Genomic DNA, 17133 nt, shown 5'->3' with positions numbered 1-17133 from the left:
TGTTTATTAATCATGGGAACTTTAGGGTAAGTTACTCAGTTGCTTTGTGCGAAATAAGGATGACACTAGTCTCGGAGTGGCTGTGAAGGTTACATGAGGTCACTCTAAGACACATACCATAACCATAATAGGACCTTAACAAATATTCTCAGTCTCATCACCTCCCTATTTCCCTCTGCCTCTTAGATAATTAGTATTTTAGTTCTAAGCCATTGGTTTTCAAAGTATGGCCTTTACACCAGCAGCACCAGCGCCAACATCACTTGTGAACTTGTTAGGCATATAAAGTCTAGCCCTACTGAATTGGAAACTCCAGGGATGGGGTCCGATGATCTGTGTTTCAGCTCATCCTTTAGGTGATACTGCTGGTCTGGTCTAGGGTATTTGCAGAGCACTTTATTGGCAAAGTATATTTAATGTTAATTTCTCATTATCATGGGCTTTGAAGTATATATGCCCTGCCATCTCTTTTGTGACCACTGACACATATTTCTGAAACATCTGGTCACAAGGCTTTGACTTATGACCTTTGCCTTGTTACTCTAGTTTGCTAGAATATGATGCTAACTTGAAACCATTTGGAAGGTGGTAGTTCAAGGATAATATCTATGTTAGATTTTAAAAAGAGAATAGAGTGAGAAGCAGTCTCAAATATGTAGATATAAGGATTTAATTACTAAGAGAAAAGGAAGACTGGTTCAAATTATGGCAATTAATATGGGGGGGAAAGGCACAAATATAAAGACACTGGGCTTCTAGCAATTTGCTTTTTAGAACAAGTAAAAAAAAAAAATCACAGCTTTGCAGAACAAACCTTTGAGGGGATATTATGATGTAAGGAATAGTTGCAGTTTTGATGTAATCTAAATTATTATTAGAAAGATTTTGATACTTCTGTGGAGTAATTGAATGAAGTTGTTTCAAATTAATTTAAAAATAAAATTCCTAATAATCAAGCTAATCATTGTCTAACATTTTCTACTTTTTCAGAGGTCAGGTTTCAAAGAATCTAATAGATTCTCTTTTGCAGTGTAGCCCAGGAGGAAGTTTATATCAGGCGTAGGTCCATTCTCAACTGATGATGCCTTGTCCATAATCATCATTCCATGTAGAGAAACAGTCTCCTTTTGAGGAAGCTGAACAGCATCACTATTGTCTAACTTCTGGGTCATTGATGTAGCTCTTTTGCCTGCTGACTTCGTAGGTTCTAACAAATGTCAGTGATGAGTTAGCTTTATTTTCCCATTAATACAGTATTAATATTCTTTTAAAATTAAAAAAGTTGATAGTCATTAATTAATATTGCTACCATTAGTTTTAATTAATCACTATAATTTATTTAAATTCTGGTTTAAATACTGAACCAGATATTGGTATTTTATTTAAAATATAATAGAGATCGGGCGGCGCCTATGGCTCAAGGAGTAGGGCGCCAGTCCCATATGCCGGAGGTGGCAGGTTCAAAACTAGCCCCGGCCAAAAAAAAATATAATAGAGATTATTTCTGCTTTAAGGAACATTAAAATATGAGATTTGGTATGATTTTTTCTTTTGATTTTTTTTAGGTTAAAATAATTGTACAATAGTTTGTTATGAAACTTATGAAAAAGTTAAAAGAATTTTGTAATGAAATATCTATGAAGGGACCTATTCACTGGTCCATTGGTATCTCTAGGGTATTGATTCCAGCCCCTCACCTTCCACTATAGATAGAAAATTTGAGAATGTTCAAGACCCTCATATAAAATGGCATAGTATTTGCATATAACCTATGGACATCCTCCCATATGCTCTAAATCAGGCATCCTCAAACTTTTTAAACAGGGGGCCAATTCACTGTCCCTCAGACCGTTGGAGGGCCAGACTATAGTTTAAAAAAAAAAAACTATGAACAAATTCCTATGCACACTGCACATATCTTATTTTGAAGTAAAAAACAAAATGGGAACAAATACAATCACACCCTGTGGCCCGCAGGCCACAGTTTGAGGACCCCTGCTAAATCATCATTAAGACGTGTGGCCTTTGAGAGTGAGCTCTCAAGTGATTTAGTGTATATGGGAGAGTACCTAAACTACCTAATACAATATAAATGCCATGTAAATACCTTGTTTGCTTTTTAAATTTGTGTGTGTGTTTTTTTTTGAGACAGAGTCTCACTATGTCACTCTTGATAGAGTGCTGTGGCGTCCCAGCTCACAGTAACCTCGAACTGTTGGGCTGAAGGGATTCTCTTGCCTCAGCCTCCCAAGTAGCTGGGACTACAGGCACCCACCACAAAACCGGGCTAATTTTTGTTGCAGTTGTCGTTGTTTAGAAGGCCAGGGCTGGGATTAAACCAGCCAGGCCTGGTGTATGTGGCCAGCACCCTAACCACTGAGCTAGGGGCACCAAGCCAGAATTTGTGTTTTTTTTTTTTTTATGGTTGTATTTTTCTTTTACTTTTTAATATTTTCTATTCATGGTTGGTTGAATCTATTTATGTGGAACCCATAGATATGGAGGGCTGTGTACCTACTGCCACTTAGATTCTGTCTTAGTCCATTTAGCTGCCATCACAAAATACCCAAGGCTGGGTAATTTATAAACAATAGAAATTTATTTCTCACAGTTCTGGAGGCTGGGAAGTGGAAATCCGAGATCCACAAGTGCTAGCATGTTTGGGTCTGGTAAGGGCTGTTCTCTGCTTCCAAGATGGTGCCTTATTGCTGTGTCCTCTGGAAAGCAGGGATGCTGTGTCATCATGTGGGGAAGGGATGGAAGGACAAGAGAGCTCCCTTCAATCCTAGCCCTTTTATATAAGGTTGCTAATCCCGTTTGTGACCTTTCAGAGGGCATAACTCTTAATACTATTGCATCATGGGTTAAGTTTCAACATGAATTTTGGAGGGAACACCATCGTTCAGACCATAGCCGATTCTTTTTTTTTCGAGACCGAGTCTCAAGCTATTGCCCTGGGTAGAGACTGTGGTGTCACAGCTCATAGCAACCCCAAACTCTAGGGCTTAAGCGATTTTCTTGCCTCGGCCTTCCAAGTAGCTGGGACTACAGGTGCCCGCCACAACGCCCAGCTATTTTTTTATTGTTTCAGTTGTCATTGTTGTATGTTAGATGTCCCGGGCCAGGTTCAAACCCACCACCCTTGGTGTATGTGGCCAGCACCCTGCCTGCTGAGCTACGGGCACCGCCTTACCATAGCAGATTCTAATGTTAACATTTTATTTTATCACTTGTCAATCCATCCTGCTATTCTTTGCATGGTTTAATTATAATACTCATTCTGAATTCTTTAGTGGAATGTTAAGTACCCAGGGTATTTGTTTAGATTGGGTTAATGGTTATATTTTGTTCAGATAACTTGCATAGCCCTATCTCCTGACTGAAGAGTTTCTTGACCTTTTATTAACTTGGTTGTTGTTTTTGTTTTTTTTTTCTATATTGCTGAGACCTCGTGTACATTCTTAAAGATTCAGAAGTACTTAGAAAAAGTTCAAGTAGGGACTCCAGCAGGAGGAAGAAGAAAGTAACAAATGAATTAAATAGAATCTGCCTATGTTTAACCCAGGGTATGCTTATTCTCACAGACTCTGTTGGGCTTGTCTGTGATGGTTTTGGTGACAGTTGAAGGCTTGCAGTTCTGAGGGCTAATGTTTCTTTGTAGAAAGTAGAAGGATGTAAACTTGGCAGGCCTTCTTGTTTTCTTTCTCTTGGAACTATCAGTTGCTTTTCTGGGTATACTGTGTCATAAGATAGCACTTGGCCCAGATGGATCTCTTTGGGACTAGGGTAAGAACTGGGGCCTCCCACTGTTAAGAAAGGCAGTACAAGAGGGACAAAAGGAAAATCCTCTGAAAGGTTAATAATGGGAGATTTATTCTATTACTTGTGTTGGAAATAGATCTTTCCAGCGCTAGTGCTAGTTCACTGCTCTAATTGGAATGTCCTTGCATTTTAGCATATTTAATTGGCTTCCTTGTGAGAAGTGGACCAGGCTGCAGCATATCCAGTGGAGTTCTCTTTAGAGCTATTTCTGTCACTGAGTTTCTTAATTTAGGTGTTTCATGATCACTTGAGATAAAGATAGAACTGTTCGATTATTCTTGCTTGGTGGGAACTGGAGGTACTTTTGATTGGAGCCCAAATTTAATCCCCCATATCGAATGATTGTTCTCAAACTTAGAGATAGACCTTATAAGTATCCTTTTTCATAAAAAATAAGGGAACTATTTAGGGCTAAATTATTTAAAGCCTCTTCCAATTTTGCACATATAATTCCTCCCTTAAGCATCCTTCACTATTTTTTTTCTGAAACTAGCTGAAAGCATGTATTCTCTATGGAGATGTTAGTTAGAAAAGAGTTCTTCCTTCCTCTGGAGTTCATGTTGCTCAGCATTATTAAATAACTTGTAAGTAGTTATGATAGACTTCCATGATTAGGATTGAGGGCATAGATGGTACTGAACTGATTAGTGGTGCTCAGATTTGGTTGTACATTGGAATGACTTCAGGAGTTTAAAAATACAAATGCCAGTTCATCAAGATTGCAGAATACAAGGTCAATATAAAAAGTCAATTGTATTTCTATACACTAATGAGGAATAATTATGATAATGGCATTAATAAGAAAACAATTCCATATGCAGTAGCCTCAAAAGGAATACAAATTTAGGAATAACTTCAGCAAAGTATAAAGCTTTCTAATAGTTTCTAAACATTCTTGAAAGAAATTTAAAAAGATTAAATAAACAGACATCCCATGTTCATGGATTGGAAAACTTGTTAGGATTGCAGCCCCATATAGCCCTACAGATTCAACACACTCCTTATAAAAATTTCAGCTGTCTTCTTTGCAGAAATTGACAAGTTGATTTTAAAATTTATGTGGAAATTTGAGGGACCTAGAATAGTCAGTCTGGAAAAAGAAGAAAGTTGGAGAACTCATTTTCTGATTTCAGAATTTACTGCAAAGCTACACTAATCAAAACGTGCAAACTGTCATAAAGATGGACAGAGAAACCAATGGAATAGAACTGAGAGTCCAGAAATAAATCATCTTATTTATTGTTAGTTGAGTTTCAGCAAGATGCCAATATAATTTAAGGGGGGGAGAAAAGAATTTTTCAACAAACGGTGTTTGACAACTGGATGTGCATTTGTAAAAGAAGTTAGACTGCTTCCACACACTGTAGATGAACATTAACTAAAAATGGACCATAGACCTAAATATAAGAGCTAAAACTATAAAACTCTTGGAAGAATATATATTCATTTAGAAAATTTTTCACGACCTTTGATTAGGCAAGTCATATTTAGACATGACACCAAAGGCATGAACAACAAGAGAAATAATACATGAACTTCATCAACATTTAAAACCTTTATGCTTCCATGGACATTATTAAGAAAGTTAAAAGATAGGCTGGGCCTGGTGGCTCATCCCTGTAATCATTAGAAGCTCAATATTAAGCTGTTTAAAATGTATTTAGAGTCTTATTAAAACTTATATAAACATAATACAAGTACTATATAAGCACATTTAGGCATGTGTCTCTTATAGTGAGAACACCAGAAAAACATGTGCAAGATGAGTATTGACAAAAATTACATATCAGTGAAATTTAAGTTAACATGAATGTGATGCATTTAGCTGCAGTTAAGTCAGTTTTTAGGTAGGCTCTGAACTTGGCATATTCCAAAAAGTAAGTGGAAATTCAGTGATTCTGCCACTTGTGATTCTCTGGTGGAATCACTAAAATCTTGACTTGTACGATGCCCAGATTCTTCTATTCTTTTCTCATCTGCCAGTAACAATGAAAGGATTCCTACCTGGCAAAAAACAGCACCACAAATGCAAGTGTGAACTTTGCAGTTGGGTGGGAATAAGAAGTTGCCTGGCAGGGATGGGGAAGCTTAAGGAAATATGTTACCTTTTGACTGAATCTAAATTTTACATAACAAATCATTTTATTAAAAGGGTGCATCAGAGACAGATGAAGCTTTTCTTGCCTCCTTTGGTGCTTAAGAAAAACATCTTGAAATCAGAAGGCCACAGGTTCCCACCCCTGTCTGAGTAAACGTAAAACGGGAAAAATCTTGCCAGGAAGAACTCTTGAACTCCCATGAATATACCCTTGCACTCAGATCAAAAAGAACAGTGCTAGCTGGGCATCAGGTGGGCTTGGCGCCCTCCAGACTGAGAGGTGGGCCCGGAAAGCCTTCTGGAATAAGAGAAGCTGAGGGATGAGAATTGTAAAACTAAGGTCTCTTTCATCCGTGCTTATTTATGACTTTTTGTTTGATTGGGGGCTTCTTCTTTTTAATTGTGTGGTATCAGGTTTTCCTAGCCATCTTCCTTGTCCTATGTGGTTGGCAAACACCTATGATGGACAAGTCGGTTGCCATCAGTAATCTTAGATTGGTAAAAAGCCAAGGTCTCTGAAAGGGGTTTTGTGGGAGAAAGTTTAGAACCAGATTATATCCAGAAATATTTTCCTGCCTAGCTACAGACTATTGATTTATGAGAATTTTTCAAACCGGATACTTTTGGTGTGTCATCTTTTGAGTTGAGAGAGATACCATCTTTTGAATTGTTCTGATAATATAACTCAATATTCAACAAAGAAGGCTTTCTCCTTGGCTCGTGTGGAGATCATAGTCTGAAGTGGAATTAATAGAATGTTGGCTTCAACATGACATGTTATTTAGAACACACTGGAGACATTGTGACGTAATTGTGTTCTGAGACAGAAAAATGTTAGTCTATGTTTTATGGAATAGCCACCTCAATGTACGCATTGTACCTGTAATTATAAAAAGCAAAACAGGCGCTCGAGGCCTGTCTGGGTTCTGGCCAATAGGTACTTTCCCCCTCATCAGCTTCCTTTCTACTCAGGTCTGACCTAGGATGACAAACTCTAGGTCCATACTTTACCAACTTGGATTCAAGCCAGTCCTCCTTTGACCTCAGGACCCCAGCGCCTGCATCCAGAGGGATCTGAGATACTGGAGGTCAATTTAAACTTTAACTGACAGCACCCAGTACCACTTTCCTCCCAGCAGGACCTATTCTCTCCACTCAGCTCATGAGGCTTACCTCTGGGGCTTCCGTTTCTGCCAGGTTTCTGAGTCAGAGCCATCTATTTCATTCTTCATTTATACTTTGCATATGCCTTTTCACTTCTCTGAGTATTTTTATGTATGTACTCTAATGAGGGACCAACTCACCATTGACCCTAGAGCAGGCTAGGTGAGTGGTATTGTCCCAGTTTGTAAATGACAGCACTGTAGCTAGAGAGGTTGACTACATACCTAGATGCAGAGGAGACTTCAAAGCTGGCACTTCAATCACGATCATTGCAATCCATTTTCACTGACTCTTTATTGTAATGCTCCCCCCTTATAGGAAAAAAAAACATTTAAATAGTTGTAATCTAGTGACACAGGTACTTATAGTAAGTTAAAAAGCATATATACATATTTCCTCCCCACTCCTGTGGTTTGTTCTTGGGTAGGTACATAGCAGCTTTGTCTTAACACTGTGACCCTTTTTGCCATGTCGACCATAATAGATAAGAAATCTTATGTGAATAATTCCCAGGTCAATAGTACATTGAAAACTATCACCCTTTAAAGGTGTCTAGGAGAAACCACTTTCTGCCAACATTCCATTATACATAATTCACAGACTCTCAGAGTTGGAGAGAGAATGTGAGTCATCTGTTTCACCATGTCTGTGATAGTTAAATCCCATCTAAATCCTTGAGGGTTGTAGGGTAAGTTTGGTGAACAGTTCTTGTTAGATGTGACCTTTTGTGGCTTAAAAATTACTCTCATGTTCTACCAAACTAAGTAAAATGTTGACTATTCAAGAGAAAACGTTTCTTTCTTGGGTCATTTGGGTTTTCGGAATGTTTTATTTGAACCATTCCCCTTAGAATTTGTTAGCTCTTAAGAAAATTGCATATTTGGATACCTGTTTATGCTATTGTTTAATGGAATGCAGTTTTTTTAAATGGTAGTAAATGATAATTTCTTTTTTCCCCGTGTTTCTCTGTCTTTATTTACAAGTTAGATGCCAGTGCCCCCCAGAATTATTAACCACACATCTGTGTTTGGTTTGTATACTGTAATACAAGGTGTTCTTGTGAATGTCTTCTTTTCTTTTGTGCTTTTAGTCAGAGGAATTGAAAAAGAGAGGAAGGCTTTCAGATTAAATGTTTTAGTGACAGATAACGGAAGGCATATAATGAACCCGAGGTACTTGACAGTTCAGTCGGAAACAGTAACTAAGACTAGTGTTTTCTCTCTCTGCCTTTGTGTAGGATCACATGCCTGCACTGACGGAGCCTCAAGTATCTGTGCTAGAGGATTACTTAGCAACATGCATTTAACAAACCTCTAGAATGAACTGGTGTTTCTTAGAATTAAAGACAAAGGGTAAACTCTGTAGTCAGCATGTAGGGCTCTAACTTCTCTACTAAAATCATGTGCCACACATAATATTACTTTAGGCCAGGAGAGTGCTTGTGGTAAGTTTAGAAATTCATTAGGTTGATGTATCATGGTTTGCAGTGTACCTACGAACATTACGTTAGCAAATGGAACATCCATTATAAGCCCTTGGGGAGGCTGGCAATTTAACAAATTTGCAGTATAAGTCGAAATGAATTTTTTTTGTCCATGAAGACTTGCATAATATCTTTAGATCCTAGTTAATCTTTTTTCCACAGATCCAAATAACTCTAAGAGCTTTGCATGAAGGCATGCAGATAATATAAATATCCCAAGTTTTTGATAGACAGTCTCAAACCTGAGAAGAGAGTAAGAATATGACCTAATATTCTGCAATTTCCAAATTTAGTATATAAAATTTCAGGTGTGTGTATGTGTGTTAAATTCTGGAGGTAACCACAACAGGTATTATTGTTCTTATTTTTAAAATTAAGGGAAATACATTTGGGTCAGAGGTTCAAGTAGATCAGAGCTTATATAATAAAACCCAGGTGTTAGGATCTGAAGTTCACCTTGTTTTCCTCAGATACCTTCCCCTTGAGCCTGAAGACCACATATTTTCAGAGTCTTAAATCTTTTTAAGTGGCAGTTTGTGGGTTGGAGAGGGAGGATTAAGGCAGTAACTCTGGAACTGGTGTGGCTGATGGGAACAAGAGGGACGGCCTTTCCCATTATTTATTCATTTGTTCTCTTGGTGTGATACATCTTTTTGTGAGCCACCTTTTCTGTTCCTCTGGGAACAGAAATTCTTCCCCATGTTTTCTTCCTGCCACTGTCTTCTACATTCCACTGTTCCTGGTACTGGGGACCATGCTGGGTATAGACAGTAAGTCATGGAGCAAGTGATTGTTCATTGTTCACCCTTCTCTTGAATAAGAAAGTCAAGGTCAAAATATACTGTCTCTATTGAGGTCAATTGTAAGGGAAGAGTGACTTAACAGGCCCTCTGCTTCTGGATAGCTTTTTATTTCTCACTTTATGCTAAATCACAAGCATTTTCCCCATGTCCTTGAATATCATTTCAAAATATTTTTCATGATTCTGCAGCATTCCATTGCATAAATTTAGCAAAATATATTTGTGTTCTTCTATTTTGGATATTTAAGGTTATTTTCTAGTTTTTCTGTGAAGAACATCATAGAAGAAAATGACTCTTTGGAGAAAGGAAACTATCAGCTGCTTGAAGAGACACAAATCTGGTTTAAATGATTTGCCCTGGATTGATTCATCAGTACATTGTAAAGGTTGTTTTAATCAAGTATTTTTTGGAAATAATATAGTAGTGATACTAGTTTTATTTTCAGGTGGGGAAAATGAATAAAGAGTATCAATGAAAGGAAGAGATTTCACAATTATGTCTTTAGTATTCTGAATTGTATTTAATGGTTTATGCTTTTATAAAAGGTTGGTGGAATGGCAATATTTTTAATGTATCAAGTTGATACTTTAGGGCAGCGGTTCTTAACCTGTGGGTCGCAACCCCTTTGGGGGTCGCCCAAAGGGATCGCCTAAATATATCCTGCACATCAGATATTTACATTACGATTCATAATAGTAGCAAAATTATAGTTATGAAGTAGCAACGAAAATAATTTTATGGTTGGGGGTCACCACAACATGAGGAACTGTATTAAAGGGTCACAGCATTAGGAAGGTTGAGAACCACTGCTTTAGGGTATACATTTGAAACATCTAAACCCAATTGTAGGTAATCACCACTTTGTAAGAGTCATTACTTTGTTGACTAGCTGTGTGTTTTTGGTAGGATATATATTTGAGCTGGACTTTTTTTCATACATACCGAAAAAGGCTTACCATTATGAGCAAATTAGTAGAAATTGAAGAGCCAACTTTTGGATTTCTTAGAGTTTTTGTCGGTTACCTTCAGTTTCCTGTGAGTGAGTACAGATGGATTGGGAGGGTGAAGGGAGGGGCATTAGAGATGTCTGCAGAGATGTCAGGCCCTCTCCTGCCTCCCCTTTGGGCCCCACTCACTGCTCGAGGTTCAGATACATCAGGCAGTGCATGAGTAGACCAGGTTCTTCTTGATGTTTTCCCTCTTTTCTGGATTTCTTTTTTTGTCCAATTTCTTCTTTTCTTGGGTCCCCTGTACCTTTTTTCTACTCAAACCTCCTCACCGTGGCACCCACTGAGGCCATATTTTCAGGAAGGTCTCATTCTCCCTGTGTCTTTGCCATCATTCATCAGCAGAAAGTCACCTGAGTTTCTCCACTTGACATTGTCTTCTCCAGGGGCATTTGCTTTTAAATGTGTTCCTAAGAAAGTCACCGCCTTCATCTCACTTTGTTTCTGTTTGTCTAGCTCAGTGCAAGCTAATCACTGAGTTGTTTGCTTTTTGGAAAGACTTTTATGGAGAGAACTACCTGGAAAAAATGGAATTGGAAGGTCACAGAAGTTTTTTTAGAAAGTAAGATGGCCTTCCCATTAGAAAAGAGCTTGGTGTGGTGGCTCACCCCTGTAATCCTAGCACTTTGGGAGGCCTGGTAGGAAGGATTCCTTGAGCTCAGGTGTTTCAGACCAGCCTGAGCAAGAGCAAGACCCCCATCTCTACAAAAATAGAAAAATTATCCAGGCATTGTGGTTGCTTGAACCCAGGGGTTTGAGGTTTCTATGAGCTGAGCTGATGCCGCCACACTCTAACCTGGGGCAACAGTGAGACCTTGTTTCAAAAATTAAAAAAAACAAAAAAAGAAAGAAAGAAAAGAAAAGAGTGTTTCTTCTTTTCACAATTCAGGGTGGGAGAAAGCATGCAGGAATCTGACTTGAATAAACTCTTAGGATGAAGTCATACACAGTGAATCACCTGTCTCTGCATTCTTTCCAAAGTGATGGCTCTTAGTATTTGCACTTGTGATAACTTATGTTTCCTGCATACAAGAGCCCAAGACAGCCAATTAAGGAAGAAGAGGCAGTGACTGTTTCTGTTAGGTAACCTTTGTGCTACTGTGATGAGATGGGTAATTGTCTGTCTTTTTTCTTCTTAACTTCTAGTGCCTGAAACAGTATATGCAGCTGGCAATCCGGGAAGGTTGTGGGTCTCCCATCACTTGCCCAGACATGGTGTGCCTAAACCACGGGACCCTGCAGGAAGCTGAGGTATGTGGGGCTGCCATATCTTCCCTTCTTTCTTAATGATGTTATTAACATTTATTAGGATCTTGACTCTTTATGTACTTCCATACCAGGGAGTCTGGCAACAAAATGCAGATTACCTTTATAACGGCGTGCTTTATTGCTATAAATACCGTTAGGTTCTTTCCATAAACCATTAAAGCTGTCATTTACCTCAGTTCTATTTATGGATCTTAATTGTCAAAGCAGCTCTATAACAGGCAAAGGTGCTAGAGATCAACTTTATCTTTATGAGGTTTGGAGGCTAAATAGTGGTTTTGTGATTTTTTTTATTACTTAAAGATAAATAGACCACAGACTAGCCACAGTTATAGAAAATATAAACTATTTTGATTTTATAGTGATAGGCTGAATGGAACCATTTCCAAGAATCAGAGGCCTTTCAGTTGATCTGTATTAGGCATCAGGAATATCTTTCTTTTTTGAGTGAGTTCCTCCATTTTCTTAAGACTGATTTAACACTTTCTTTTGTTTGTTCAGTCCCTGGCCATCGACTTATCCTTAAAATCTGCCTTTTTATCTTAAGATCCTGTTCACTTTAAATTAGATTATAATGACTTTTTGTCCATTTTTAGGGAGTTTGTGAACCTCTGAAAGATGCCCCAAGAAACAGACGAAATAAGTTATTTATTCAGCAGACACAGAACACCTGCTTTATAGCAGGTAGCCTTCTAGATGCGTTCATAGCCGGTCTACTATATAATTCTCTCAGCAGACCCCATGAAATTGGTTCTTAATTTCAGATAGGAAACCTGAGGCCCAGAGGATTGAAGTAACTTATCCCAAAGTATATATCTAGAAAGTAGAAGAGATATAATTCTAATCTAGTTTTTTCTAGCCTTCTTAACTATATGGCATTAAGAGTAGAACTAGGTAGGTAATTGTTAGCTCAACATATTGAGTGCCTATGTACGTATGTGTGTGTGAAGAAATTTATGTGCATGCTTTATAAATATAAATGCTTTTACATACATATCTTTTGCTTTGTAAGCAAAGTAGTCAGAAAACTGGCATAGATGATTTTTTTTTTTTGAGACAGAGTCTCAAGCTATAGCCCTGGGTAGAGTGCCGTGGCATCCCACAGCTCACAGCAACCTCAAACTCTTGGGCTTAAGTGATTCTCTTGCTTTAGCCTCCCTAATAGCTGGGACCACGTCCGGCTATTTTTTTGTTGCAGTTGTCATTGTTGTTTTAGCAGGCCCAGGCCAGATTCCAACCCACCAACCTCAGTGTATGTGGCCGGTGCCCTACTGACTGAGCTACAGAACCAGCTGGCATAGATGATTTCTAATTAATCTATATCTGGATAGCCTGTGTTCAGTTTATGGAATTTCAGCTGAGTAGTAGAAGTGACAGTGACCTTAGAAGGGTAGTTCTATGTTTAGGGAGGCATACAAGGAATACTTAAATGGTTTAGAAGTGACTTATTTTAAGGAAGTTGTGAAATAATTTAAGTTTTTGATAAAAAGGTAATATTGAATATATAAATCTATGGTGAGAACTTCTGTTTATGTTTGTGTGTGTAGGGTAAAAGGAAATTATAGAAGGAGAAAATTAGACTAGCTACTAAGAATACTGTTGATCTATGTCACTTAGAAATTGTTTTTTAAAGGACCCTCAGTATTTGGAAGCGTCTGTCTATGCATAATCTTTCCAGGACTGATGCTTCCTTTTTGACTTGCTCCTCTGTGTCTGAACGATCACTGGTGTTAATAAGGAGTTCAGAGTATGCAGGGCCCATCCAGGCCCACCAGTGCTATCCTCATAGAGCTTCTATCCAGCAGAGCAACATTAAACAGACAAGTCAGATAACTATAAAAGTGAAATATGAGGATTAGGGCAGGCAGCAAGAGGTATCTGTTGTGAGATCTCATTCAATTCATGTATGCAAAATCTATTAAACATAAATGAAATGGATAGTTTGTTGAAATTTTAAAACAAGCCTATGAAATTAATCGGAGTCCTATATTCTAGGCCTGTGTGTCCAATTCAGTAGCCACTAGCCACCTGTGGCTGTTCAGATTGATTAAAATTAAATAAAATTAAAAATTCAGTTGTTTGGTTATGGTAGTTAGTAAAGATTTTTAGGTGTTCCATAGCCACAGGTGGCAAATGAGTACCAGATTCAACTGCCAAGAATAGAACATTTCCATCATTGCAGAAAGCTCAGTTGCTTAGTGCTGTTCTACACTTTTCAGTAAACGGTGGCCATCAGCCATTGGCATTTTGGATATTGAGTGTTAGGGCTAATGTATCCAGACGAGAGTGTTAAGGAAGGATGTGATATGGGAAGATGATCTGGGTTTCATAGTGTATGGATATCTGCAGAACATGGGAAAAATAGCAGCCAAAGGCATCCTCAGCAGCGAACTGAAGACCATCTCTAGCCCTGGAATTCCACTTTTCCCCCATCTTTCCCTCTTCCAGGGGCCCTCTCTTCTGCCTTGCAGGTGATGATGCCCTCTTGATTTTTTCCAATCAGGATTTGTTATCTAGGATTTAGGTAAGGAGATTTGAGCTTGTGTGTTTTACTTAGGTGAATGGAGTGAATGTGCCTTTTTTGTTCTGGGTTGAGATAGAAAACATTCTTAGTGTCTGTATTAGGGTGATTGGACATTGATCCCTAAGGCAAGTATTATTTCTCTTGCTTTTACATCCAGTAGTCATAACACCCCACAAAATTGCCAAAACCTTGGCAGGTTATAATAATCTACTAGCGGTCAGTTCTATCTCCAGATGTACTGATCTGCTTTTTATATGTTCAGCCTATTTCTTTAATTTTTGAAAGTAACTGTAGCAGAAGTGTGATTCAAAGGGCCAAACGTGAGTAAAGTCTGGGTGCTTCCCTCTTTGGCCTGGCTTTTCAGTTCTGATGTGTAATACCTCCCTGAAGCTGATCCCTAACTTCTTTTTCAATCATTTTATTTTCTGAACTGAGCATTAGTTTCCTAACCCAAATGCAGTATATATATTATATTTATTGATATTTCTTATGGGAACACATACTACTATCAATATATATGCTTCTGTGGTGAGCAGGCTCCACTCTCTGCCCCTTCTTTTTCTTTAGTTTTGGTAGGGTTAGTGTAAATGTAGGTGGTGATACTTGTCTTTATTTTTTTTTTGGTTTTTGGTTATTTTATTTTATTTTATAGGCAGAGTCTCACTCTGTTGTCTTAGGCATAGTGCCATGCTGTCTGTCATAGCTCATAGCAACCTCAAACTCCTAGATTCAAAAGATCCTTTTGCTTCAGCCCCCCAAGTAGCTGGGACTACAGGTACTCGGCACAATGCCTGGCTAGTTTTTCTACTTTTAGTAGAGATGGGGTCTCACTCTTCTCAGGGTGGTCTCAAACTCCTGAGCTCAAGCAGTCTACCTGCCTCGGCCTCCCAGAGTGCTAGGATTACAGGTGTGAGCCACTGCATGCGGGTGGCTGGTGATGCTTGTATAAATGTATACAAGTGTTATAGTTAACAGCGCTAATCAAAGGCGTGCATGTCTTTTTGTTTCTTCTCCGTTGTGGATGTTAGAGACATCCAATTAAGTATTATGTCTAGTGATTACCACACTGCTGCATGTATAGTGGTTGCCACACTGCTACACTACATGGACTCTGATTTTCCTAGTTATGCTGTGCTGTAGGTGGAAGGGAAAAGCAAGGATGTTCAGCAGAACTGAGTATGGAATAAGGATCCTCAGGTTCATTTTCATTAGAAACAAAACCAAACAAAATAGCGATAATAGGCCTTTAGTAGCTTTTTATTGTTATTTTTCTTATATTATTGATCTTATTCTATTAAAATGAAACTGAATTTATAGTCTCTTTGAATTAAAGTTTTTTCCTTTCTGGGAAGTTTCGAGAATGATGATGATAAGGAAAGGTGGTCTTTTGTGTTTAGATGGAAGGAAAGAGAAATTTCTGTTTAATAGACAAACTGACATAAGTTTCAGAAAAAAGATATCAAAAAATAACTTTAAATCAAGTTAAAGACTTTTTTTTATAGAGACAGAGTCTCGTTTTATTGCCCTCGGTAGAGTGCCGTGGTGCACATAGCTCACAGCAACCTCCAACTCCTGGGTTTAGGCAATTTTCTTGCCTCAGTCTCCCAAGTAGCTGGGACTACAGGCACCCGCCACAACGCCCAGCTATTTTTTAGTTGCAATTTGGCTGGGGTCGGGTTTGAACCCACCACCCTCAGTCTATGGGGCCCTACACACTGAGCTACAGGCACTGTCCCAAGTTAAAGACTTTTTAGTAGTGCTGAGGGAAGTGGTCTCTTGAGAGTTGAGAAGATACTTAGAGAGCTTTGCTTTTACTGCTTGAATATGGATTTAGTTAGTAATAGATTAGAACCCACTAAAAAAAAAATCAGTCCATGCTGAGCTAAATTAAAAAAGGGAATAAACAAATAAATAGTGGAAAAGGGACAGCTTTTCTATAATTTGAATCACCAAACACAGAATGAATGAAAATAGAAAGTCATTATTAAGCACATTTTACAGTAATAATTATTTTGGGGAAAAATTATCAAGAGATAAAAAAGCTATTGGGCAAAGGTATGATGAGAAACAGGACTTTGCATAGTCTCAAAGTATCTTCCTGCAAGACATTTGTTGATTACAAAGGCTGGAGAAACCCGGCAGACATTACCTTAACCAAGTTAAAAAGTTAACATCCCCAGTAATGAGACACGTTATCTCCTTGACGGCACCTAGGTCATGTCTATGACCTTGCCAAAACATATAACCTGAATCTAATTATGAGAAAGCATTGGAAGAATTCAGTTGGAGAACATTATACCAGCATGGGCTCTTCAAACACATCAAGGAATGAAAGGTAAACTGAGGAGCTGTCACAGATTGGAAGACCAAGGAAACACCCAAGTAAGATGCAAGATGATAAAGTAAAATACACAATGATAGCCTGAACTGGATCTGGATAAACAAAAAGGCCTTAGTGGGATAATTTGCAAAATTTGAAAAAGACCTGAAGATAATTTGATTGTATCAATACACATTTCATTTTTTCTGTACTGACTGTGATTATACAGGTGTTAGTTATCATTAGAGGAAGTTGGGGGAATGGCATTTAGAAAATCTCTATGCAGATTTGGCAAGTTTATTTTTTTTAGTATGTTCTGATGTGATTTTGAATGATTTAGAATTTTTTTTTTGGCTAAAAAGAGGATACATATATACCACAAGTCGCCCCTTTGTATTCTTTTTATTATTCTCTAGGACTATTAGTCTAGCAAACCAATTTGGGAGTACTTATATCCTCAAAAATTGGTTATAGGTCTTTTACCTGCACCTTGACTAGGTCTTCCAACAATCATTCTAACAGTTATTTCAGTTTTATAATGGTAAAAATGGAGGCATCCAGCAATTGTGTCTTAATTCCAAATTCCCATAGAACCAGGAATTTAATACTTTAGATTATTTGTTATTATTATTCTTTTAACCAGGTC

General features: G+C 38.1%; 1 protein-coding gene across 2 annotated transcripts in view; it reads left to right on the top strand.

The window, feature by feature from the left end:
* RNF144B (ring finger protein 144B) overlaps positions 1-17133 on the top strand; it is a 178504-nt gene that overhangs the window by 120754 nt on the left and 40617 nt on the right. For both annotated transcript variants that reach the window (XM_053600919.1, XM_053600918.1), the window contains exon 3: positions 11524-11628. In XM_053600919.1, the coding sequence (XP_053456894.1) occupies positions 11524-11628 (105 nt within the window). The remainder of the gene's footprint in view (positions 1-11523; positions 11629-17133) is intronic.

Source organism: Nycticebus coucang, chromosome 9 (genome assembly GCF_027406575.1).
Source record: "Nycticebus coucang isolate mNycCou1 chromosome 9, mNycCou1.pri, whole genome shotgun sequence".
NCBI lineage: Eukaryota > Metazoa > Chordata > Mammalia > Primates > Lorisidae > Nycticebus > Nycticebus coucang.
Note: the sequence above shows the minus strand (reverse complement) of the source record. Positions and strands in the feature narration are given on the sequence as shown.